General features: G+C 61.4%; 1 protein-coding gene and 2 long non-coding RNA genes across 3 annotated transcripts in view; 2 read left to right on the top strand and 1 right to left on the bottom strand.

Annotated features, from left to right (window-relative positions):
• The window catches only part of SEPTIN9 (septin 9), a 73,274-nt gene extending 54,772 nt beyond the window's left edge, over positions 1 to 18,502 (bottom strand). Inside the window, exon 1 of the mRNA XM_087826376.1 lies at positions 18,372 to 18,502. Coding sequence (XP_087682502.1) covers positions 18,372 to 18,426 — 55 coding nt within the window. The 5' untranslated portion in view covers positions 18,427 to 18,502. The remainder of the gene's footprint in view (positions 1 to 18,371) is intronic.
• On the top strand, positions 17,723 to 21,150 carry LOC148091317 (uncharacterized). The gene is made up of 3 exons (XR_015715896.1): positions 17,723 to 17,934; positions 20,517 to 20,726; positions 20,867 to 21,150. It is a non-coding gene; the product is annotated as an uncharacterized LOC148091317 (long non-coding RNA).
• An 873-nt stretch (positions 21,151 to 22,023) lies between these two features.
• On the top strand, positions 22,024 to 22,829 carry LOC107532042 (uncharacterized). Its single transcript, XR_001602681.2, has 2 exons — positions 22,024 to 22,370; positions 22,678 to 22,829. It is a non-coding gene; the product is annotated as an uncharacterized LOC107532042 (long non-coding RNA).
• Positions 22,830 to 24,983: the final 2,154 nt, after the last annotated feature.

The following is a 24,983-nucleotide window of genomic DNA, read 5'->3' as shown; positions in this document are numbered from 1 at the left end:
GGTGGGGCCGCGGCAGCCAGGGCAGGCCCTGTACCCTTCACCTCTCAGAAAGGAAAGGGGACAGCCCCCCTCCACCAGGAGACTCAGAGGCTCAGCCGTCATGCGCTCTGGGGGAGAGGGAACAGGCTGGAGCCTGGAGGATGCCAGCCTCTGTCCGGCCACGGCCACCACCACGGCCACGGCGTGGACCAGCTACATCCCCTATCAGGTGTGTGGCTCCAGGGAAGCCCTGGAATTTTCCTGTCGTGGCCTTCCCTTCTCCCGCCTCGCATCCCCTCAACGCAGACACCGTCAGCAAACACACCCTCGGCACCTCCCCAGCGGCAGCGGGGGGCGGGGGGATGTCCCCCGGTAATAACAGCGCACGGTGACCAACCAGAGCCATGGTGGGAACAACATCACATCGACAACAGCGAGGAGCAGACACTGACATTTCCCGCAGGTGAGGGCCGGGCTCGCTGCACACGTCGCACCGACCCGCGAGCTAACCCTTCGCTGGAAATAACGCTGTTCTCGCCTGGTTCAGATGGGGAAACCGAGGCCCGGGGCTCGGGGGTGCTCCCGTTAGAGCAGGCAAATGGAAAGATGAGCGGGGCACGTGGTAGGTTCTCGCCTGCGTTTGCGGCCGTTTGTTGTCTCTTGTTTGAATTCGTTCCTATAACACAAGAGCTGAAGACGCAGGATCCTGGTTCCAGCCAGAGGCCACCCGACATTCCCAACAGCAGAGGCCGCGAGTGGCGGACCCCGAGGACGTGTCTGCCGGGCTCCCAGGCCCAACACAGCACCATTAGGATGAAACCCCTGGGCTGCAGCTCTAAGGGCCCTTCCCACTGGGGGTCGCCTCACTCCTGCTCTGCACCCCAGCCCCTGACCTGTCCCAACCACACTCAACAGATGCATGCGCAGAGCTGCGGCCGAGCGACTCCAACTCGTCTGTGTCCGGGGACACAGGGAAGGGAAAGCTGCCTCCTCCCGCCTTTTCCGGACTCACACGAAACCCCAGGTCGGGGGAGTGGCCGTCGCCGTCGCCGTCGGGGGAACGGCGCTGCTCTGGGTTTACAGGGCAGTGTTTGGTGGCGGAACAGATCAGACCGTTTCCAGGGCAGGCTGTGCAGGGGACGCCCGTGCACAGGTGCCTCTCCCCTGGGGGTGCCATGACACCCGAAGCACCCAGCTGGGACAAATCAGGAGACGGCCTGTCATAAAGCTGGCGTGACAGGGTCCCTGGGCATCTGTTCCCCCATCGGAGTCCTGAAAACATACCCCAGGTCCTGTGTGTACACACACACACACACACACACACACACACACACACACACACACGCGCGCACACACGGCCACCCTCCTTGGAAACGCCCTCCACCCCCTCCGCTGGGGAAGCGGGTGTAACCTACTCCCGGCACTCATCCTGCCCCTCCCTACGGAGGCAGAGGCACCCAAGGGGGGTCCCCGCGGGGCCACAGAAGCCAGCAAGCTCACCATTTTGCAGGTTTGAGACCCCTACGTGACCGCGCGGACGGCGCAGTGGGGAGCGGCCCTGGCTGCCTCCCCTTTGGTCTGAACAACATTACTGGAGCCGGAGGCGATGCCAGAGGTCCCCGGTGGACCGGACAACGTGGGCTCTGCAGAGCACCAGGCACATAAACCCCAGGGCCACGGGGAGAGGGAGATACAGCCACCCCCAGCGCAGGGCGTGCCCACCTCTGCCACGGACGTTCCCGACTTCCTCCATTGAACTCAAGTCCCCCCAAGCTGGGCACAAGCCTCGCCTGCTCCCCGAAGCCCTCCCCAAGGCGCACCAAGGGCCCGAAGCCGGTCGGGCGCTTATCCCGAGGAGACCACGAGAAGAGCAGGAGACGTGTTGCAGGAGGACACCGGCATCAGCATTACAACAGCAAACGCTGGGAACCACCCGGGTTTACATCGGTTTTTAAACCCGTATGCCAAAGTCTTACTCGGGCACCGAAATCGCAGTTTTGAAGATGAGAAATGCTGAGACTATGATGTAAAAATAGCTGAATACGGGACGGCCGCAGGCGGGGATCTGGTTTCCTCAGAGATCTGGTTTTCTCACTCCCCAAACGCCGGTCTCCAGGCAGAACCACGGTGGGCGTTTCTGTCCATAAGATGCTCCTGCCTTTTCCCAACATGCGACATGAAATGTGGTCACTTAGTATCTTCAGGGGTAAAGCCATCACCACTGTGCATAAACCAACCTGGCTGAGAGCAAGGGGAGGGGGTGGGTACCTGGGCGTGCCCGCCGGGTCCTTCCCCAAAGCCCGGCCCCTCCAGTCCACCCAGCACACAAGCCCCGCCGCCTCCCCAGGGGCAGCCCTTCCTGTCCGCCTGGCCCGCGGGGGTCGAAGAGAGAGCGGCGGGATCTGGGCCTGTTTAAGGAGGAATGTGCGGCGCACAAGGGGCCATTGTGAGGGCTGCTCTGACCGCAGGCTGCCGCGGGCCTCGCCCCGCTCCCGAAACACTTCCCAGGGCACGCAGGGGGCCTGGGCAAGCTGCAGAGCCCCGCTCCAGGCTCCAGGCCGGGACATTTGTCAGCAAGGAAATGCTGCAGACGAGGTCAGAACAAGCCCATGCGCAGCTCTCGAGGGAAAGAGCCATGTGGCCACCACCCAGCACCCCGTCCAGCTCTGGCTCAGGCGCCAGGACCCCTGGTCACGCTGAGTCTCTCCCAGGCAGCGGCAAAGCAGGTTCCCTCCCTGGAGAAACAGCGGCCACTCGGGAGCCAGGGTCGGGGGCTGCGGAGCCCAGAGGGACGGTGCCAGGCTCCCCGTCCTGAGCCTGCAGGAAAAGGCCACGGGAACACCCACCCCGCAGGGAACTGCACGACCGTGGAGTGAGTCCAGGAGCCGGTGGGACCCCTGGGGCCAGCTGGGTGCAGCGGCCCTCCCCACTCCTCCCTGTTCTCTCCTGCAAGTCCGGGCCTGGCACAGACCCCGACTCTATGCAGTGGGTGGGTGAGGGGCTCAGGGAGGGCACTAGGGTGAGCCGAGTGGGGTCCAGTTGTGGGACAGGGAGGAATGGGACGCCCCCCCCCCCAACCGTGCAGCAGGGAAGACAGAAGAGTGGTAACCATGCAGCAGTTTTTACAGGTGTCGGTGCCCCAGGCGGGAAGACGGGAAGGGGCAACACTGCTCCCCATGCCAGCAGCTCTCAGGCAGTAACTGGTGGGTCGACACACCAACCCCACTCTGGTGGGACAACTCTGGGGAGCCTGGTGCAGAGCCTCCCGGTGCTGCACGGGGCTGAGCTCCGGTCCCCCCGGACGTAGCGCGTTAACATGCCTGGGGATGCACCTGAGCGGCCGCCTCCCTGGGGCTCTCACTCCCACCTGGGGGGCCAGGGACACGACTGGCTCCCCCTGCACATCCCCTGGGACCAGCTGGGGGCACCTCACACTGAAACCCTTGTCTCAGGAGCTGCCTCTGGGGGAGGACTCGGATGGAGAAAGTGGGGGCAGGTGCCCTCAGAAAGCAAAACAGTCTAAAAGGAGGGGCTCAAAAGTAGCCGCTGTGGCTGAGCCGGAGCAGGGGAGTCAGAAAACTGAGCTGTCCCTGGGCTTCGGGCAGAGGAACACGTCTGTTTAACAACAGCCACGTCCATATAAAGGAAGGAGAGCGAAAAGCCGCACCCACAGCTCAGAATCCTCCCTCTACCCTCTCCCTCGCTCCCCAAGGCCAGACAGCCTGAGGACCATGCCCGTGCCAGCCCCCTCTGCCCCGGCTCCAGGTCAGGGCCCAGGGGACAGTGGTGGCTGGGGGGCTGCTGGCTGCCGTGGGATCACGTGGCCGGCTGCGGTGGCCTGGGCATGCGGGGAGTGCACCCAGCCCCGGCTCCCTGGCCCTCCAACCAGATGCCAGCCAGCATTCCATCACCTGGCACAGTCTCGCTGCGGGTCCGGCCAGCCCACACCCCTGGGAAAGGAGGAACCAGCTGGTCCCTGAGGCTTACCAGGAGGCCTCTCCACCCAGGGGAGCCCACCCCATGTACACATTTTATTTTGATGACTGTCTTTTGCTTTGGGTGTTAGGAGGAGCGGCTTTCTCTCGGTCTCTGGTGTCCTGGGCCCAGAAGACACAGGCACTCCAAGGGTCCTTTCTGCTCAGCACAGCCCCCACCCGGGGGGCCTGGCCTGGTCCCTGGCCAGGGTCTCCCGACTCTGGATTAGTGATGTGAGAAGGAGCAGATCTGACATGCCAGCCAGGGCCAAGAGAAACAAACAAGCCCCTTCCCTCCTCCGCAGGCTGCAGGAGGGCCTATGCCACTCTCCAAAGGGGGACCCTCCTCGCAGCCTGCCGGGCACAGCAGCCCTTCCCTACCAGCAACGTAAAAGAGCTCAAAGGCCAGGGAGTGACGCGCCAGCGACCTGCGGCCCCTCCACTTGGGATGGAACCTCGGCCATGGGCGGGGAGCCCAGAGCAGCTGTGGCCAGCAGCTGGCCCTCAGGAGCCCAGACCTCGTCTTAGTCCCCAAATTCATCACACTACTTTCTCCCTGGAAAAAAGCTCTCCAGTAGCCTGGCAAGTGTGGGCACAGGCAGAACCAGCCCCAGCTCCCAACCAGCCCTCCCCAGCCAACCACCCCGTCAAGTCCACCTAGATTGGGACAGGGGGTCCCGCTGATCCCTTCACAACAGCTCCCAGAATCTGCTGTACCATTTGAGGGACACTGTCCAACAGTGTCCCCCACAATGGTGTGTTTAAGTCTTAATTCTGGAACCCTTGGAAGTGACCTTGTTTGGGAAAAGGGTCTCTGTAGGTGTAATTAAGGTAAGAATTGGAGGTGAGGCTGTCCTGGATTAGGGTGGGCCCGAAATCTGATGGCATGTGTCCTCAGAGAGACAGCAAAGAAGGAGACACGCAGGGGAGGTCACGTGGGGATGGAGAAGAGACCGTACTGGCCGAGGATGCCAGAGCCTCCAGAAGTGGGAGAGGCCTGGATGGACCCTCCCTCAGAGCCTCCAGTGGGAACCAGCCCTGCCCACGCCTTGATTTCAGACCCACGGCCTCCGGAACTGAGAGGCACAAATTTCTGTTTTAAGCTCCCCAGACTGTGGCACTTTGTCACATCTGCCCTAGGGAATTAACGCACCCAGAGAACACTGAAGAAAGGCAGGTCTGCATTCAAGTCCTCAGCCTTCCATGGATGCTGGGGACACGGGTGTCCTGGAATGGGCGTGGCCTGGAGGGAAGGAGCCTGTCTGTCCCTGCCTGCTGGCCTCAGCCCACAGCCCAGGGTCTTCAGAGCTAGCACAGTCCCCTCCTGCTGTTTGCCCCGGCCCCGCACCAGCCTCAGAGCTTCCCCTCCTCTGCCCGGACAAGGGACCACGCATGCAGCCCACGTGGGATGGCCCAGCTCACACCTACTGTCCCACTGTCATTATTCAGGCCACCTCTTTCACTCTCAAGAGTGTCCCAATTGGGGCCATAAATTATCTGGTCGCCCTACCAACAGCCAGTTAATTCCTGGTGTTTGCCCCCCCCCCCCACTCCAGAGAAGGGTCTTGGGTGATGGCTCTGGGGTTCGGGGAGCTGGCTCACACGTGAGACTCCTGCAGGCATCACGGGGCATGGTGCCTCCTGCTCCAAGACATCTTTCTGCGCACACAAGCCACTCCCCGGGCCCGGGCCTCTTCTTGGAAAGCCCCGCCGCCCACGGAGGGCAGCTACTCGGTGCTTGTCCCAGCCACCTGCCCCTGCCCGGGTCCTGGCAGCACCTCTGGGTCATCCAGGAGACTTTAAAAGTTGCCCGAAGATGCTGGACTTGCTTTTCTCTTGACTAAATGAAAGCGACAGGAACATGAGTGCATTTAGGATGTGTTTTGGACCAGTCGTGTCATCCCCACCAACAGAACCGGACGAGGGAGCTGGGGCAGAAGGTGCAGTGCAGAGATGCGGGTTAGATAAGAGGAGGGTTTCCTGAGCAGGGGCGGAGGAGGCCCGGGTGCCGCCAGGCTGGAGAAGAGGAGGGGACAGGTGACCTTGCAGACCTCCGTCGATCAAAGGTTCCCTGATAAATGGCAGCCCCTGGGAGGTGATTGACTTCAAAACAGAAAATCACAGACCCAGCTCCACAACACAAAATCACAGGCCCAGGGATTCAAGTTACAAAGCTCCTTCTCCCACTAAAGGGTGCCCCCCATTCATCTTCTGAGCCTCCTTCCTGCCTCCTCCCTCCCACCGTCCACTGCTCCCCCAAACACGCCTCTTCCCCAATCACAGGCCCTGTGAGAGCCCTGGCCCCCTGGGCCTTGAGGCAGGAACCATCCAACGGCCCTCCCGCAGAGCAGACCCTGCAGACAGGCCGTGCTGTCCCCGAGAGGCTGGGCGCAGACCGGGACCTGGACCCTCAGGACCGCACAAGCCAGGCCCCCCCAGTGGTCAGCGGCTCTGTTCTCAGCCCAGCGACCGTGCACACGGGTGGTGGACACTCCCTCCTCCTTTACCCCACCGACCACGGGCGGAAATGGTTAAAGCACTGTAAAAATGTAAAAAAAACAAACCCTAACGCCAGGGGCCATTGGCCCAGGTGAGGACCTCCATCAATCACCCCGTCTGCCAAGGACACCAGAGGGACAGATGGGGCTCTCTGTGGTGTGGCCCAGGGGTGGACAGCAGGTGGGCGCAGCCCAAGCCAATATGAGCAGTGGCCTAATTACAGGGGACGGTGACCCCAGGGAGCAGAGTTCAGGCCTCGGTCAGGCTCCGGTCAAAGCAGCACCCAGGAGTCTGGCTGCACCCCAGGCCTCCTGAGGAATGGAGTGGGGGGTGGCGAGGTTCCCAACAGCAGGACCCAAAGCTGGCCAAGCTGGGCTGGATGGGAAGGCGGAGCCTCGGTGACCGCCGAGCCCTGCATGCTCCGTGATGGACTGCAGGGCTCAGGCCTGCTGACCCTCAGGGGCTGGCCCTGCTTGCTCTGTCCTTAAGGACACGAGGGGTTTGCAAAGGGGGTGACCAGACTTAAAGGGGACACTGCATAGTGCGCGGCCCTTCGGCCGCCTGCCTGCTCGGCCGCAGGTGGGCAGATAAACTACCCCGTCCAGGATCGTGCCCCATAAAGAGACAACCCCCAATTCTGCTCATGGCCCGTGGGAGAAGCAGAAGTGAAAGCAGTTTACAGTGAGCTCCAAACCCTTGGCACTGGAGCTCCTGGGAGACACACCCACCCCGCTGCCCAGCGCCCAGCTCAGCTGGCAACCTCTGACCCGCCTGCTGGCCACACAGGCCCCAAGGCCAACCTCCACCTCCACCCCCTCATGCTGTCCCGAGGCAGCCAGGCCCTTCCCGGCCACCAGCTGCAGGGCCACAGGGCAGGGAGAGAACCAAGCCCTCACCTACCCAGAAACTGCCCAGGGTCCCCACCCACCCAGCCAGCCTGCGAGCCCCTCTGTGGCAAAAGTTGGGGGCAGGAGAAAGAGCTGCAGGAAACGAGGCTGCAGGCAGGAGTCACTTTTCTTAACTAAAAATGGAGCATTTTCGCCAAGTTGTCCCCAGTACAAGTGCTCGGTGTGGGAGGGTTGGGGAAGCTCTTCAGACAGCCCAGAGCTGCGGGGGCGACTGGGGAGAGGCGCGGAGTTGTCACAAGCGCCATCTCCGCCCCACCCGAGCCAGGCAGATGACCCCCATGGCCTCAGTTTCCTGCAGAAGTCCAGGAAGGGCTGAACCGAAAGGTCCCTCCCAGCTCGGACACAGGATGACCCCATGAAGGCCATTTTGAGATCTGCTACCAGCTCCAAGTTTCTCTCATTGATCCAGAACCAACCAGGTCCTGCAATTCCAATGCTCAGCAGAGCTGCAGGGGCCTGGTGGGGGCTGCACAGGGTGGGCGAGCCCACCTCCCCTCCGGCAAAGGTCAGGGACCTCAGCTCTGGTCACATTCCTGTGGCCAGAAATGCAGCGGCCGGCAGGGCCTGCAGATGCAGAGGACAGCAGCCTGCTCTTCACTCGGCACCCCAACCGGGAGCTGGGAAAGCCGCAGACCAGGGGTCTCAAATCCGGGTGGGAGACTGGGTTGGGTGCGTCCTTTCTTTTTGACAACGAACTTTTAAAAATAATTATCTGTTGCTCTTTTCCTGACTTTAAAAGCAACGTATGTGCAATGAAGAAAATCTGCAAAACACAGAGACAGCTACGGGAAAAACACCTCTAACCCAGGACCCCACACCAAGGACAGTATTTTGACAAATGTCCTTCCAATCAGTCTACTGAGTATGTACCCAAATTTTTAAATATAGGCTCCGGCAGCCACACCGCTGTGAGCGTCCCTCCCTAGCGCTAGCTGCTCAAACCTCTGTGCACCCTGCACCCTCCCTGAATTCCCTGTGGTTCCAAAGTTCGGTTCCAGGTCATTCTCAACTCAGACTGTTGATCAGAATCATTTCTGGAGCTTGGAAGAAAGTGGACCGCTGGTCCCCGCCTCTCAGAGGGTCTGGTTCAGGAGGCCTGGGTGGGCCTGGCACCCCACGGTGGGTCTGAGGGGCAGCAGTGAGAAGCTCAGCCTCCCATGGCCTCAGCGCCTTGTCCCCAGCCCACCCCTCCTGGGAATCCAGTAAGAAGAAAACCCCAGCACTGACCTGCAGCCTTGGAGCCGCCCGCTCAGCAGCCCCACCGGCCCTCGTGTTCTGCAGTCACCCAAGGTCGCGGCCCAGCCTCAGCCACCAGCGCTCAGCTCCCAGGTCAGTCACACACCCGAGGACACACTGGACAATGCTGGGGGTGGAGGCCCATGTGACCGGGGGGCGTGTCAGTCGCAATGCCCCCAAACCTGCCCAGGGCCCACACTGTGTTTACCTTAGAGTCCAGGGCCTCCACGGTAAATAAGGGTGAACTCGCCTGCCCCAGGAAACAGGGCAGGACAGGGGCACAGTGTGGCCATCCAGGAGCACAGCCAGCCTCCCACCTGCCTTCCGCCTCCACTGGCGTCTCCCCGCTGCTCCCTAGGGCAGTGGTCACATTCCCCACCAAGGACTGTCGCCTCCTGAGGGCAGGGGCGAGGCTCATTCATGTCTGTCCCTGCTACAGATGGACTGTCTGTGTACCCACAAATTCCTATGCTGAACCCTAACCCCAGTGTGATGGTGTTAGGAGGTGAACCTGTGGGAGGTGAGGAGGACATGAGGGTGGGGCCCCCATGAATGGATTAGTGCCCTGATGAAAGAGACCCCCTCCTGCCCTGTGAGGACGCAGCGAGACACCGTGTAAGAACCAGGAAGAGGGCCCCCACCAAACACCAATCTACCAACACCTCGATCTCGGACATGCAGCCTCCAAACTGAGAAGTAAATGTCTAGGATATGGCATCTGTTATTGCAGCCCGGGCAGACGAAGGCCATCCCCCTCGCCACAGGGCCTACCATGTCCTACCCATCTAAAAAGGGTCAGTTTCATTGAATCTTTCCAGGTGGACGGTTAGCGAGTGCTCACCACATGCTGGGCACTGTTCTAAAGACTTTCATTACATCAGCTCATTCAATTGTCATGACCACCTGAAGGGAGTGATGTTACTCTCACCCCCATTTTACAGACAAGAAACCAAGGCAGAGAGGCTGAGGCTTCACCCAGCATCACGGCGTGGACAAGGGTGAAACAGAAGGGAGCCAGCATGGTAGACCACTGCCCCGTCTGCCTCCAACTCCCACCTGGGCCCCTAAAAGCTAGAGAGAGCGGGGGACATCTGTAATACTTTCAACAATAAGGATAAGTTTTTTAAAAATAAAAAAATAATAATAAAAGCAGAGAGCAGGCCTGAGCTGAGCCCTGTGCACACCCTGCCCCGCCCCCCCGAAGGCCCCGCCACCCTGCAAGCCGAGCTCTGTTATTTCTGTTTTGCAAACGTGGTCATCGAACTAGAGAGCATGAAGGCTGGGACTGGGACAGAGGCGGCCCCCACCAGACCCCAGGCTCTGGACTTCCAGCTGTCCCCACCCCCCCCCAAGTAGACCGAGACTTCCATCACGGCCAGGCAGGTGGCAACAGGGAGGGCCAGGGGCAGGTTTCAGCAGCAGGGAGTGATGGACATGCAGGTATGAGGTCAGGAGGGCATGAGCCTGCCTCCCAGTGTGGCCTCGGGCCAGCTGTGACCTGAGGGAGCCTAGCAGCCTGGCCACCTCGCTGGGTTCTGGAGGACCAAGTGCTCAGCCCAATGCCTGGCACATAGTAGGTGCTCAATAAAGGAGATGGTTATAAAAAATAATAAGAACCAGCTTGGTCAGGGGAAGTGCCTGTGAGCAAAGGGGGAACAGCTGGAAGGGCCTGGACTTGGGTCAGAGAAAAAGAATGTGGGATGGAGGGGAAAGGAGGCCAGAGCCCGACAGCTGGCTCCAGGGCAGCTGTTTGCAGGAGCCTGGCTTCAACATTTAAATATTAGGAAAGATGTAAATATTTGAGCCCCCCTCCCAGCCCAGCCTTACTGGGGCTGCAGCCAGAGCAGGGGGGAGACTCCCTCCCCCACCAGAGTCCCCATCCCTCCATCTGCCCCAAACTGGGGTTCCTGGAGCCAGGACTTGGGTGGGGGCAACAACCCAGGAGGGAGGGGACACAGCTCCGCCTCCCACCTCTTCCCTGCAAGGGGCCTGCAAAGGTGCAAAGGAATGATCACCTTCCCCATCTCGCCCCCAAGGGGCCCCAGGCCAGTCAAGGGTTTCTTTTGTAGTTTAGCAAAAAAGCAAAGCAGCCCTTTCTGAGGTTTGCTGATGGAGGCCGGGGTTAAGGCACGACACTCCAAGCCTGCTCCGCCCTCGCTGAGCTAACACACCGGGCACCTCTCCCTCCTGGGTTATTCACCACCCAAGTCCCTTCCAGGGGGCGAGACGGAGCCTGGGTCCTCTTGAGGCCCCTCACCTATGCCTGCAAGCACAGCCCTCTCCCCCCGCCTCCCACCTCAGTGCCCAGGGCACCTGTCAGCCAGCACCGCCTGCCTGCTAAACTCGTGCCCAGGACTCTGCTTAGGTGCTCCTTCCTCCGGGAAGTCCTGCTAAACCAACCCCTCTCCTGGGCTCATGCCTGGACCCCCAGAACCTAGAACAGAGCTGGCCCTTAGCTGGCGCCCAGACAGCTGTTGAATAAACAAACGAGTGAGTGACGGCCTCTCCCTCCAGAGGACAGCCAGGTCCCAGCACGAGAACTGTAGGAAAAACCCAAACCAGCTACTTCACAGAGCATGCCTTCCCCCGACTCTAATGGGGACAGGAGGCAGGGACAGCAGGAGGCTGGCTTGGTCTGCAGCCAGAACTTGCGTGCTTTTACTGGAGATAATATCGATCCGCAGGGGACACAGTGCAGGGACCTGGCCTGTTGGGGAAACTGCCCACCCACATGGCCGGGAGGGCCCACTAGCCTTGCTCAGAGCCGGCCTCCCCTCCAGGGAGGGGCCAGAAGAGACCCTGCCTGGAGAGCATGGAAGTCCACCAGGCTGGTGTCGCGGATGGTCCCACGACAACCCCCCCCCATCTCCCAGTCCATGCTGAGGGAGGGGTGGCGGCAGGGGCCTGGATCCAAGCCAGACTCACTCTGCTGGGGACTCCTCTCTCTTCCCGCCAAAAAGAAAGGTGAGGCCGGTCCATCAGGGAACCTCCTGCAGGCAGAGAGACCTGTCGGTGGCCCCGGGGGCCTCCCTTCCTCACTCCCAGGGGCACCCTCAGCTGCGGCTTCCCACCAGGAGGTGCCCGGACCCCCAGGCCCTGCCCGAGGGGACAGTGGGAAACCCAGCAGCAAAGATGGTCATTGTAGCCAGCACTCCTCAAAGGGCAGAGAAAGGCTATGGGTCTGGGGGTGGAAAAGAGACACAAGAATCCTGGGGGAAGACCTGACACCAGCTGCCCAGAGCCCAGGGTTCCAACCCTCCTTGGAGAGCGAGGAAACCGGGCCGGAGAGAGGGAAAACCAGCCGCCAGGAATGCCCCCTCAGCCTAAATAAGACCTGAGCCACAAGGCAGACCCACTCTCTGTCCCCACCCCATCCCCTGCAAGACCTGGCCTGAGGCCCTGGGGGCACCCCTGCCCCATTTGTACCCAGGGTACAAGTGCTGTCGAACCCCCACCAGATGGCCCCCTGATGCTCAGCCAGAGGAGGAATGGATGAGGGGAGCTGGGGGGACATCTGGCCTGCCTCCCCTCCCCCATCTCACCTGGCGCCCGGGATGCTATTCCATGTGTTTGAAGGCAGGGGCTCCTGGCATTGGGGACAGGAACACAGGAAGCTCTAAGGTGTGTGTAGGGAGGGGCACACCAGTGAGTTTAAGGCCGGGCCCTTGGTTTTCTGGATTTTGCTATTGGGCCAGACATCGGCTTCCCCAGCTGGCCCAGAGACAAGGGGAAGTGGGGGAGAAGCCCAGGGACTGCAGGGGACTCGGCCTCCCAGGAGGGGCTGGTAGAGACTCAAGGATGCATGAAAGAGGGTGAGGGGACACAAACATGAGGAGGAAGGAGGCAGGTCAGAGTCTGACCCCAGGCTCCCCTCCTCGTGGGCCTGGCTGTGGACAGAGCCCGGAGGTGGGCGTGGGGCTCGCTGTGGATATCCTCCTCTGAATCAAGGTCCTCCTCTCACCCCTCCCCCTAAACTTCTGGACACTGGCAGCACTTAAAAAATAACAACAAACTTGAAGTTTCTAGAAGGTCTGCTGGTCCAGGCGGAACGGAGTCTCGGGCTCTGTCCAGACCAAATTAAACAGCCTGAGCCCCAAAATGCCCCGGCGCCAGGGGTGTCTGGGGGCTGACTGCTGAGAGATGACAAATCCTCAGGCTTCTGGGACCGTGTTCCAGAGAGTTCCAGACTGTTAGGCCTCATAAGCAATTCAGAGAGCCTCCAAATTTGGGAAAAAAACGAGAGGGCTTTGGAAAGAAAGCCACGGTCGGACAATTTTCCTCAGTGGCTTTGTCAAGACAAAGCATAGGACCTCGTTTCCTGGCTGGGTTCTGGGATGAATCAAAAAAATAAAAAAGCCCCCTGGTAGCCCAGAGCCCCAGCCCACCCCACCCTTCTACACCCACCACCAGGTCTCTGAGGGTCTGCGGCGTGCAGCCCACGGGCCGGTCACAGGACAGTGAGCACACATGGCCCTGCCCTTGAGGGTCTCCAAGCCCAGAGGGAGCACCCAGTCTGGCCTGGCAGCAAGGTGGGCTGCTTCCTGGGTCTGGAGGCCAAATGGATCCCTTGAGTCTGCCCCCACCCCTGCTCCGCACTGGGCCCCGTGCCCGTCTGCGCCCAGATGAGGAGCAGCAGGCCAGCCCATCCCCTGGCTCAGCCGGTGAACCAGGGCGGGGACTTGGCCTCTGACTGGCCTCCCCTGCCCTCCGGGGGTGCAAGGAGAAAAAGCAGGAGGGACCCTGTTCTGCTCAGCCAACACCAGGACATGAGGGCTGCCACAGTGCCCGGGAGAAGTCCCTGGCTCCTGCAGGGCAAGTAAGCCACCCACACATTCATGTTCCCCTTGATGACGCCCCATCACAACGGGCCACTGCTCCTGACCAGCAGGACAGCCTCCTCCACACATATGGCCCAAGCAAGTGCCCAGCATATGCCAGCACTGGGCCTGCTGCTGACCCAGGAGCTCAAACTCTGGTGGGTTTGTTTTTCCAGGCACAGAGGCCCCCGAGGCCCCCACCCTGTGCCCAGGCTCCTCATGCCCACAAGGGGCAAGGGGTGCAGAGCTAACTGGCCCTCGTGGCCAGCGAGAGACAGGTGGCTCTCCCCACTGGCCAGAGATGGGGCTGCTTTCCCAGCTGGGAACCAGGCTCAGCACCCACACGATGGGGACTCGCTGCTAGACAAGGAGGACAAGTCCCAGGCACCGGCTCCCCACTGTGACCGCTTCTCAGGAAGGCTGGGGGCCAGCAGAGCCTGGGGCAGGCAGCCTGACCCCACCCATCTTCAGTCAGGTTGTCCAGCATGTGCCCATGTCACTGTCCGCACGTGGCCCTGCAGGCAGGCCTGTGGTCCACCCATTTGTGATGCCCCAGAGTGCAAGGGATGGTAGAGAAGACTGGATCAACCCCCAGAGAAGGAACCCTGCAGCCACAAGACCCCAGTCTCCTCTGTGACAGGAGCCCAAGTATTTGCCGGACCCCCAGGCAGGCTTCCAGGGCTCCAACCTGCAGTGCTGACCACGCCATCCACCCTCCTCCCCTGGGGGGATCAGACAGGCCCCCGCCTGCACCTCTGAACACCTCCCATCACCCTGATCCTGATGTTAAGGCGCCTACACCCACCTGCCCCTTGCGAGACCTGCCCCATCCAGCAGCAGCACCCAGCACATACCCTCCAGCAGGACCCGGCTCAGTGCTGGGCAGCCCTTAAACAGGGGTGTTTAAAACCCCACTCAACGGAGGGGGAAACTGAGGCTTAGGGGCCAAAACACTTACCCTGATGCACACAGCTTCAAAGGGCAGCGGAGGCCCGTCCTCCTGAGCCCTTCCTGACTCTGCTCCACAGAGCAGGGGTCCCGTGCTTGCCCCACCTCCCGGCCTCAGTCTGCCCCTCAGCCCAGCTGTGAAGCCAAATACAGAGGCGCTTCTGCTGCCCAGGGCACGCGTGTCCGCCCTCCCCGCATAGCCAGGACGGTAGGTGTGCCCTGTCCCAGGTCCTGGACACCAAGAGCCCCAGGCCAATGCTTGGGTGGCTGTGGGGCCCATAGGAGAGCTTTTTAGCTGCGTGGCCAGCGTCCTGCAGGCACCTGGGCTCCCAGAAGAGCAGCCACATGTACACGGTCCAGCGTCCTCCGGGCGAGAGCGCGGCGCTGGGGCCAGCGCGCCTGGTCTGCTTTCCACGCGCGTCAAGTACTTTCCAGATTCTTTCTCCCCCTACAAGTCTGGTTACAGCCAACAGCCGGGACAGCGGGCCCGCAGCGGGCTCTCAGGCGGCTCTGTCACACAAAGACCCAAGTTGTAACAGCCCCTGCGATAAGAACTTGACCTGCGTCAAGAACAAGCCATGCAACGCCTGAGCCTTGCCGACCCGGAGCGAGATAGGGGCGGGGTCACCCCTCCTGCCGCCCTGTCACGGGGGCTGTGACGGCGCTGAGGCCAACTCTAGGGCGTTCGTGTCAGGAAACGCGGGAAATGAGACCAAAAATCACATCAGCAAAATACAAAGTACTCCTCTTGCCTCTACGTGGGGGGGTCTCCACAGAGTCCCGAGGTGATCTGTGAAGGGAAGGCCAAGGTGGGTGCAGGGGGGTCGTGTTCATGCAGGGCAGGGCAACCCTCTCAGTCCCGGAGGGGACCTGAGCCCGACAGACACCTCCAAATAGAAAGTCGGCTGAATCCCCTCGGAGACATGACTAATCTGACCCTCAGGGGCGGTCACTGTCCGGGTTCTCAAGGGTGGGGAACAGACCAGGAGTAAGGTGATGAAAGTGGACAGCTGCTCCGCAAGGCAGGGGGCAGATGTGCCCAGCACGTGGGGAACCAGCAGAATTTTAACTTGGGGCACCCACTCCATACACACACCAGGGCAGCTTCCTGTCTGCCCCTGCCACCCCACCCCACACCCCATCCCAGGGTAGCTGCCTGCTGCTCTGCAGGGCATGTTCCTCTGGCCTGGATGCCACCACTACCTCCAAATGTCCCTGAAACACCCTTTGACTTCATGGCAAGATTCCAGTTGGCTCGGATTAAAAATTACCCCTGGTGGCAATGGGACCCAAAATTACCCCTGCTTAGGTGGTGGCCCCTGGGGCCTCCATCCTTTAGCAATTGACGTGAGAGAACAGGTCCTCTGGCCTCGGAAACTATCGGTCACGCAGCTGCAGGGGAGCTGGCAGCTTCCTCCCTGCCCTTCCACCTTACTTGCAGAAATCGACACCACGTGGGTGACCACGGCCACGGCCCCCCGCGGGTCCCCAGAAATAGACCCACGCTCCTCTGATCTCGGTCACTCCAGCGGCCTCCCCAAGACAGTCCAGGCTCCAGGCCAGTACACCTGGCCCTCCGCAGCCACAAGCTGGCCCCTCCTCGTGCCCCAGCCGCCCAACAGACCAGCTTATCCTGGCCTCCCCTGCTTGCCCTGGCTGCCCCTGACCGGAATGCTCTCCTCCTGCCTCCCACAATCAAATTCAGACTTTCACTCAAAGTCCACCTCCCCCGTAAGGACTTCTGTGGTTGGCAGCGGTGACCTCTCCCTGCCCTGTGCCACCCATTGTTGCACTGGCTCACACCCTCTTCTCCTTCCCCAGGTCCTTCCATACAAGGCTGTCAGCTCCTGGAACGCTCAGGGAGGACGACTCTCGGGTCCCCAAGCTGGCATGCTCACACTTACACTCGGGCACACCTCCACTCAGGAAACCGGACCCCCATCCTCAGAGCACTTCGAACTTTTCAGGGCGCGCAGGGAGAGACGGATGCACCCGGGGAACCTGAGGGTCTGAGGCCTCGCTCCCGAACAGGGAGAAATCTCCCCCTGGAGTCACAGGGCTGCCAACTGTTGCCCTAGGATGGTCTCAAAGAGGCCATTGTCTCCGACTAAATTAGAGGGTCAAGAAGCCGCCGGAGAGGCAGCCGCACAGGCTGCCAGCATCTTCAGATGGGGCACGCCGGGTGGGCACGGACCGAGGCAGGGGCACTAACAGCCTAAGAGGCATGAGCTGCAACAGCTGTAGGACCCCGCGACCCCCACAGCTACAGCTCCCCATGCTGCCTCGGGGCCCCATCAAGCCCATTCTTCCCCAGATCCCCCCTCCTGGGCAATGCCCTCGCATCGGGGACTGCAAGCTGACCTACCCCGCTGGCCACAAGGGGAGCGCGCGCTGCGCGGACCTGAGGAGGGCAGCCTCTCCAGGTGGGCCAGGGCCCCCCTCGGACATTCGGGAGAGGACAAGGCCCCCGAGGAGCGGCAGTAGAGCAGCAGCTGTGGAGGGCCAGCTGGGGCAGGCAGAAGGTCAAGCAGACGCGGGGAGCCCCCGGATGAGCATGCGCCCCAAGGTGTCCGAGGGCAGGCACAAGGGTCACAGCTCTGCAGACCCTGAGCTCCCGTGCCCAGCACTCGGGCTGGGAGTCGGAGGGTTCTCACGGCTCAGCCAGCCCACGGCACACTCATCCCTCCGGACAGGGTGTGCCGGCCACAGGACCACAACCCTCCAGTCTCTTTACCCCCCTGATCCGGCCAGTGCAGGCCCAGCCCAGAATCACCACGGCTGGGCTCTGCTTGGGTCCAAACGGGCTCTGGTTCCCAGACGTGGCCCCCGCGAATGGGGCCGAACCCAGGCGGGCCATGTGAGCAGCTGGGCTCTGCACAGCCCCAGCCCAGCCCCGGTTCTGCCCGTGAAGGGTGGAGGACCTCCCGGCGGGGCCCGGCCCCTGGACGGCTGCAGTTCCTTCCAGCCCAGCCTCCCCCACACCAGCCCACCAGAGGGCTCTGCCCGAGGCTGCCGGGGAGCCCTCCGAGGGGCGGGGGCTCCGGGTCCCAGCACAGGCAGGCCCGCCCCTCAGAAATCCGGCCCCAAGCGCTGGGGACTATTGTGTGAGTTCCCTTCCGACCACTTTATTTACTCCCCAGGACGCAGGACGCAGAGCCACGGGCGGGCAGTCACGAGGACGCACGAAAGCGCGCGCGCACGCAGACAGACACACACACACAGACACACAGACACACACACAGACACACACACACACGCACACACACAGACACAGACACACACACACACACACACACAGACACACACACAGGCCCAAAGCCAGGATGCCGGACGCGCTTCCAGGGAGAACCCCCCCCCAAGTCTCTCCACACTTCGTAAACCCCAAAGGGGGGAGGAGCCAAAATGCACTCCCATCCCGCACGCAGACCCCCACCCTTCCCCACACGGACTCTGCGAGACTGCTGAGGATGCCCGCAGGCCTGGATGGGGGACGATGGGGCGCCCCCCAAGACCTCGCCGTGTCCACTCGGCCGCCTTCCCCGGCCCGGATTCGCTCAGCCCGGGCCAAAACTGGTATGGGGGAGGGGTCTGCCCCCCCCCCCCGCGGGGCGAGGGGGCGGGTCCCCAACTCCCCCGGCTCCCCTGCAGGGCGCTGGGCCGAGGGGACTTCGAAGGCCCAGCCGGAGCGCCCGAGGGAGGGGACAGAGCGAGCGCCGCAGGGAGGGACCGGGCGACAGCCGAGAGCGCAGCGGCGCGCCGGCCGCGCGTGAAGCCCCGCGGGCCCTCCGGGAGCCTGCCGAGCTCGGCACACAAACAACAATAAAAGGAAGGAAGCCCGGCGGCAGCTGTCCGCGCACTGGGTCCTCCACGTAGGCGACGCGGGGCGGGGCGGGGGCGCGCAGCAGGGGGGCGCCCTCTCGGGGGTCCCGCCTTCCCCCGCCGCGCACTCGTCGAGCCCGGGCGCGGGGGGGCCTCCGAGCGCTCCCGCTGCCCGCCCGGCACCCACCCACCTTCGAAGTCCGAGATGATCCCGTCCAGCTGCGCGTTGACCGCGGGGTCGGACATGGTGGCTCGCGGGCAGCGCCGAGCGCGGAGGGCGGCGAGGAGGAAGCGCCCCGGCCGGGCCGGTCCCTGCGCGCTGGCTGGGGCGCCGCGCCCGCGCTCCCGCTCCCGCTCCCGCTCCCGCTCCCGCCGTGCAGAGCTGGCCGCGGAGCCCCTCGGCCCCCGGGCTCGGCTGAATGAATGGGGGAGGCGGGCGGGCGCCGGCCTCCCGCTCCTGGCGCCCCCGCCCCGCCCTGCCCCCGCCTCCTGGGCGGATCAGGTTCCCGCACCGTGGCCCGGCCTCCCCGGCTCGCACTGGCTGCTCCGCCCGCCCGTCAAGGCTGGGACCCGAGGGGGCTGGGGCGCGAGCGGCCGCCGCGGGACCGGCCGCGTCCAGGGCGCTGGACTCGAGTGCCCCCCTGCTCCCGGCGGGCCCACGCCCAGGGGACTGCGCTGCACCGGGCCGGCCCCTCCTCCCCGCCCCCCGCGCCCGCGGCGGCCAGATGTGGGCGGATGTGGACGGCGGGCGCGGGGGCGGTGCCGGGGAGGGCGGGGGAGATTATTCCCCCTCCCTGGGGCGCAGGGTTCCTGGGGCCGGAGGTTTTATTGACGCGAGCAAACACAGTTGGCCGCGGCCGCCTTCGCGCGCCCAGCGCCTGCAAGGGTTAAACGCTCCAGCTGGCTGCCGGCGGGATCCTGGCCTGTTGGCGGGGAGCCGAGGGGCAAAGGCAGGAAAGAGTCACGTGGCCCGGAGGGGGACCCCCTCCAGCTATTCCCTACCCCCACCCTTCCTCCTAGGGGGTCGCTCCTGCGCGCTCTGGGACGGGTGACCGGAGGCGCTGGCCCAGCGGGGGCCTGGGGCAGGGATGGAGCGCGCTGTCAGGACAGCTGGGGGACATATCCGCCCCCCATGTCCCCCCTCCCCCCAATAAGGGACTTCTCGAATACAGAGCATGGACCTGGTCTTGCCCTAGTTATTACACTAGGAGTTAAAGGTGGAGAGAAAGGAGGCTGCCCGTGGGCTCCGGCTCCCAGTCTGGGCCATGCGCCTTGGGGCATAACTTCCACACTTCTCCAGCCCTTCAACCCCTCTGGCAAACACGGATTAAACCCTGTTACCTACCAGGCAGGCAGGTCCTAGGGGCTGGGGCCTAAAGGATGAGTTGGAACTTGAGAAGCAATAGGATCAAGTCCCCAAGAACGGCCGCTGATAATGGGGTGGGGGCTTGCGGGACGCGGGTCTCCTCCACCATCCACCCACCTGCCCCCCCCTTGGCTCACCTATTAGACACCCCTGCCCATTCCTGTTCCCCTCCCTACCTTAGACCCTCCGCCTCTGCCCAAAGTCAGGGGGCAGTGGGAAAACTCACAGCATGAAGTAAGACCCCCCCTTCTGGTGGGCAACTGTGATAGCTGCTCTCAGGTGCCACCTGAGTGCCCCATAGCTCCTCCTAGTTCTCAGGTCGGTCCCTGTCCCCCCCCCCCCAATTCTGCCGTGCAGGGGATGCAGGGCCTGACGGCCATGCCGGTTATTCCAGGCCTCTAGCTGAGAATGCACTAGGTTTGGTGGGCTTCCTTCAACAGATAAGACTGAGCCCTTGCTTTTTAAGGAAAGCAGACACTCCCTCCCTCATGCTTGGGATATTTTGAACTATTTTCAACCAAGTGAGTTTGTGAACATAGAGCTGCAAAACCACAGACATTTCAGATGCGCACACACCCCCGTCCGCCTGGAAGCCCAGGTTTCAGAACTGGAGTCGCCACTGTCATTGATAGCCCCCTGATGTATTCCACCCCAGCCCGGGCGTTTCTTGTCTGCACACCAGCACCTGGGCCCGCTCACCCGTCCAGCCGTCTGGGATACCTGTCCACCCGTATCTGGGAGTTTGGTGGCCCCCTGCCTCTAAGAAACGGCCTAACAGCACGGGCCGCCTGGGAAGACGCGGGGTGCCCCGAGCCCCAGCCTGGGCCATGCATGGTTCTTCAGTGTTTTCATAAAAAAAACACCTGGAGAGTGTAGACACACCCTTGCGATTGTCCTCACAGAGCTGGCATGGGCTCTGCCAGATTAGCATAGGGCCCGCTTATTGTGCATTACTCCCTGCCGTTCACAGCAGAGCTAAATATACTTGGGCGTTTCTCCTTGGGGAGCCCGGCCAGGGTGCACGCCTCACCAAAAGGCTCCCCCATGGGAGCCCGAAGGACAATGGCAGGAAGAGTCGACTTATAACCTACAAGGCCAGGAAGCGACCCATGTTGGCACGACTGCTCCGGAGCCCATCCAGTCTGTCCCCTGACTGCACTTTAATCCTGGACACCTCCAGGTGAGGAGATTCCTGCGCTCCCCCGGGAAACCCAACCCAGCACTTAGCCACACTCCCAGCCTTCAGGAAGTTCGCCCTTGTATCTAACCAACCGCTCTAATTGTACATCATTTATTTCCTCTTTTTTTTCCTGTCCTCAGAGGAGATGGGAAACAGCTGGGCACCACCCTTCAAGTAATAATTACCTTCTCCAAACTGGAAGACAATCCAGTCGCTCCTTGGCCTTCTCTTTCTCGGCTTCAATCATCCATCCCCGGTCCTTTAATCATCCCCCCGGCCTTTAATCACTTCTGATGGCTGTGCCCAATCTGGGGCTCCAGGACCCTAATAAGCCCCTCCACCCCCCTTTCCTGGGGCATGAGCAGTTGGGGCCAGGGGGCTGAATGAATGATCCTGGCAGGGGCCCTGGGCAGATAAAATGAGCAGCAGCAGCAGCAGCAGCAAGAGAGGAAAATGCACTTAAATCTGGCAAGAAAAACACAAAGGTAAGGCCTCTGCCTTCTGGAATGGCACACTCTCCTGAGGTCACGGAGAAGGCAAGGCCATTTGTAGGCCTGGCCCCACGGGGAGGTGTGATTAGAGGGGCCTCCTACCCCACAGGTCCAGCACGAGACTTGCTGTGAGGTGAATGGTGCAGCCCACTCCCCACGCCCCCAACGCAAAACCTCAGAATGCGACCTGATTTGCTGTAAGGATCTTTGGAGATGTAATTAAGACAAGGCTGTCCAGCGAAGATCATCTTGGGTGAAGATGGGCCCTAACCCAGCCATGAGCATCTTTATGGGGCCGAGAAGGACACACGCAGATGCAGAGAAGAGGCCACGTGAAGCCAGAAGCAGGGACTGGAGTGATGCGGCCACAAGGCGAAGCACACTTGCCACCCAGAAGCTGGAAGAGGCAGGAGGGACGCTCCCCTGGAGCCTTCGGAGGAGCAGCCCTGCTGATACCCTGATTTGGGGCTTCCCGCCTCCAGAGCTGGGGGAGTCCGTTTCTGTTGTGTTCAGCCCCCCTGGTTTGCAGTCCTTTTGTCACAGCAGCCCCAGGACACTAATACATATGTCAAGGTCCCAGCTGAGCCATTTGTTTAGGTCGGAGCGGCATCCCCCAAAGATGTCCAGTAAGCCACAGAGCCTGTCCCAGGAAACAGGCTGTCCCACAGCAGCAGGCAGTCCTGGGGGAACGGGGGGAAAGCTGCTGGCCGGGGACGGGGGGTAAAGGTACAGTATGGAGTCGGGTTCGAGCCTCCCTGGGAATGGGAAGGACTGGTCTGATGAGAAGCCCACAGGTCAAGCTGGGTGGAGTGAAGCTCGAAATGCATGGGAAACGGAGGGAGGGAGGGAGGAAGGAAACGGTGGGCGGAAACAGCGCACACCAGTATCCGTGACCCCAGCTCCGGGGGCTTGGGGGGCAGAGGGAGGACCGGTGGCTGTTTGCCCAGCCACTCTGGGCTTTTGGACAGGACACCCCACTAAGTGGCTCATTTGTTTTGTCACAGACCAGGGCTACTCCGGGGCAGGGGCCATATGGTCTCAGCTTGTCTGGGCCTGGCGCACAGTAGGACCTCCCCCAACCCCGAGCTCCCTCGGCCCTCCATCTCCATACACGGCACTGCCATCCTCCCGGGCGCTCCAGCCAAACACCCAGGTGTCACCCCGAGTCCTGCCTCCCTCACCCGCCGGTAAGTTCCCACCTCCAGCGTGTGTAGGGAGCAGTCTGATTCTGCCCCCCGCATGTCCCTCTGCAGACCAAGCCCCCCCAGTGGTCAGCTGCCTGACACGCTCCCACCGGCGCTCTAGGGTTATAAACCGACACCACCCGGTTTGCAGCGCCTGCCTTTTCTGCGATGTGAAGCCCCTCGCCGATGTCCAGCCACCGGTGTGACGCTCCTGAATCTGGGAGAGCTGTGCGGGGGCCGCCACTGTATGGCCCCAGCGGGAAGGGGCTCGGGCAGAGATGACCGTCAGATGGGGTAAAATACCGAGGGAGCTCAAGTGTGGTGTATCTATCACCTTTGTTCCTAATGTAAGTACTTGTAAGTTATTGAATTTATGTAAGTCTAATATGTAATTTAATTTTTTTCTAATAAAGCAATGCATTTCTTTACGGTGGTAAAAATTTAAAATTACCATTTTAACCATTTTTTTAAGCGTACAGTCAAGTGGCATTAGGTACATTTATGCTGTTGTGCAGCCATTGTCACCCTCCATCTCCAGAACTATTTCATTTTCCCAAACTGAAACTCCGTCCACATTAAACACTCGCTCCCCTCCCCCCCGCCCCGCCCCTTAGCCCCCCAGCAACGTCCCTTCTACTTCCTCTCCCTGTGGGTTTCACTACTCTGGGGACCTCCTGTAAGTGGAATCAGATAATATGGGTCCTTTGTATCTTGCTGATTCCACGGAGCTCGATGTCCTCAAGGTTCACCTGTGTCGCGGCAGGTGGTGGGGTTTCCTCCCAACCGAACAGCGCCGCTGTGACCGCGGGCGCAGGTCTCCTCGAATCTCCGCTTCTCATTCTTTTGAGTATTTACCCAAAAGTGAAAACATGTGGTAAGTCTATGACTTAATTTAAAATAATAATATATATATATTTTAAATTTTATGTATTTTATAAAATGTAAATTACACCTTTTGCAGAGCATGTCATTAAAATGTTAACGATCGCTGTTTAACCACCAGCTCACAAAAGGCCCCCACGCTGAACACTGGCTCTTGCCCCAGGGCCCTCCTCCCTCCCAAGTCCCTGCAAAGCCCTCGCTGACCAGCCTTCCTCTGCCCCTGCCCCTGCCCCTGCCCCCCTCTGCCCAGAGCTCGGCGAGGCTCTGAAAGCCCTGGCATGTGGCTCAGGCGGCGTCATCTGATTACTGGCAAGTCCAGTGGGCTTCTGATCAGCAAATTCAGCAGTCTGGGCCCCCACAGGCTTGGTGAGTTATCACCCAGATACGCTTCTCTCGATGATTCATATTTTATTCCTAATTATTCCAGCTTTACATAGTCCCACGACCCTGTGTTCCTCCTCCAACCCCCAAAACCAGGCTTTGGAACCGGCTAAAGTCCCCAACGTCCCAGCAACCACCTGAGGCTGGATGTACCAAGATGGGTAGGGGGACGCTCAGCACCCCCATATAGCCCTGCTGACAGAGACTCCCACGGGTCCTTCCAGGGGCTCTGCGAAGTCACGCAAGGGGCCTCTAAGGAGCAGCCCCCCTGGTGCCAACCCAGCCTCAAAGCAGCAGGCGGCTGTGCCAGCCTGCAGACTCCTCACCAGGGGCTGCCAGGAGGCTTGGCTAAGCCTCTACCTGGGAGGACAGGCTGTCCCTCAGTGTCCCTGCGCCCCTGCCACTGTTCCCCAGCAGGCTGCTGGCCACCGCTGCAGTGCGGGGACAGGGCTGAGTCACTGGCCTGCCCCAGTTCCACGTCAGCAGGAACAACGGCCTAGAGCAGAGAAGAAAGGCCAGCAGGCCCTCTGAGGCCACACTTATTTTTAAAGTCACCGCAGTGACCAAGGTGACGTCCTCTCTGGGGAGCTGCCCACCCGCCTGCCCCCTTGGACTGTGGCCATGTGACCTAACGATGCCCCTGCCCACCACCCTGGCAACACCCAGCGAGTGGGAGGAGAGAGGGCTAAAATTCGGAGGAAGCAGGGGCCCTCCTCCCTCTTCCTCAACCTTCCAGAAGGGCTTCCAGGCGTATCCTGCACCCACAGCCCTGCTGAAAGCCACCTCCATGCCAATCCCTTAAGTGCTTATCAGCCCTACCCTTGAATACCTTCAGTGACAGGGAGCTCAGTGCCTATCATTGCTGCTTCCTCTATCTTTGGCCAGTTTGGGCCGTATAAATAGAGATAGAGATGGAGAGGGGGGGCGGATGAATTACGGTCGGCCTGCCCGTAGCTTTTGCCCACAGAAGAGGGCATCCACTCTGCTCTTCTCCGACTGGAAGGGTGGAAAGGAGACTCAGAGGTGTGGGTTGCCGACAGCTTTTCCTTGGGACCTGGAATTTGGAGCATCTGCCCCCTCCATTCTGAGACGACGACAGAGACACTGGCCCCCGGGGAGTGTTAGGGGAACAGCATCTCCCACGCTTCCCCAGCAACGACAGAAACCTGCCCGGGGAACCGCAGTGGGCCCTGGAAGAGAACTGATTCTCAACCATATGGTCACTATGAGGACATGTGCTGGAAACCAGCCTGAAAGGCCAGAGGCTGTTCCAGAAGCATGAGATCAGGGAGGTAGCAGGTGTCCAGGCAGCCTGGGCT

This window comes from Miniopterus natalensis, chromosome 17 (genome assembly GCF_054644295.1).
Source record: "Miniopterus natalensis isolate mMinNat1 chromosome 17, mMinNat1.hap1, whole genome shotgun sequence".
Lineage (NCBI taxonomy): Eukaryota > Metazoa > Chordata > Mammalia > Chiroptera > Miniopteridae > Miniopterus > Miniopterus natalensis.
This window is presented reverse-complemented; position numbering and strand designations above follow the sequence as displayed.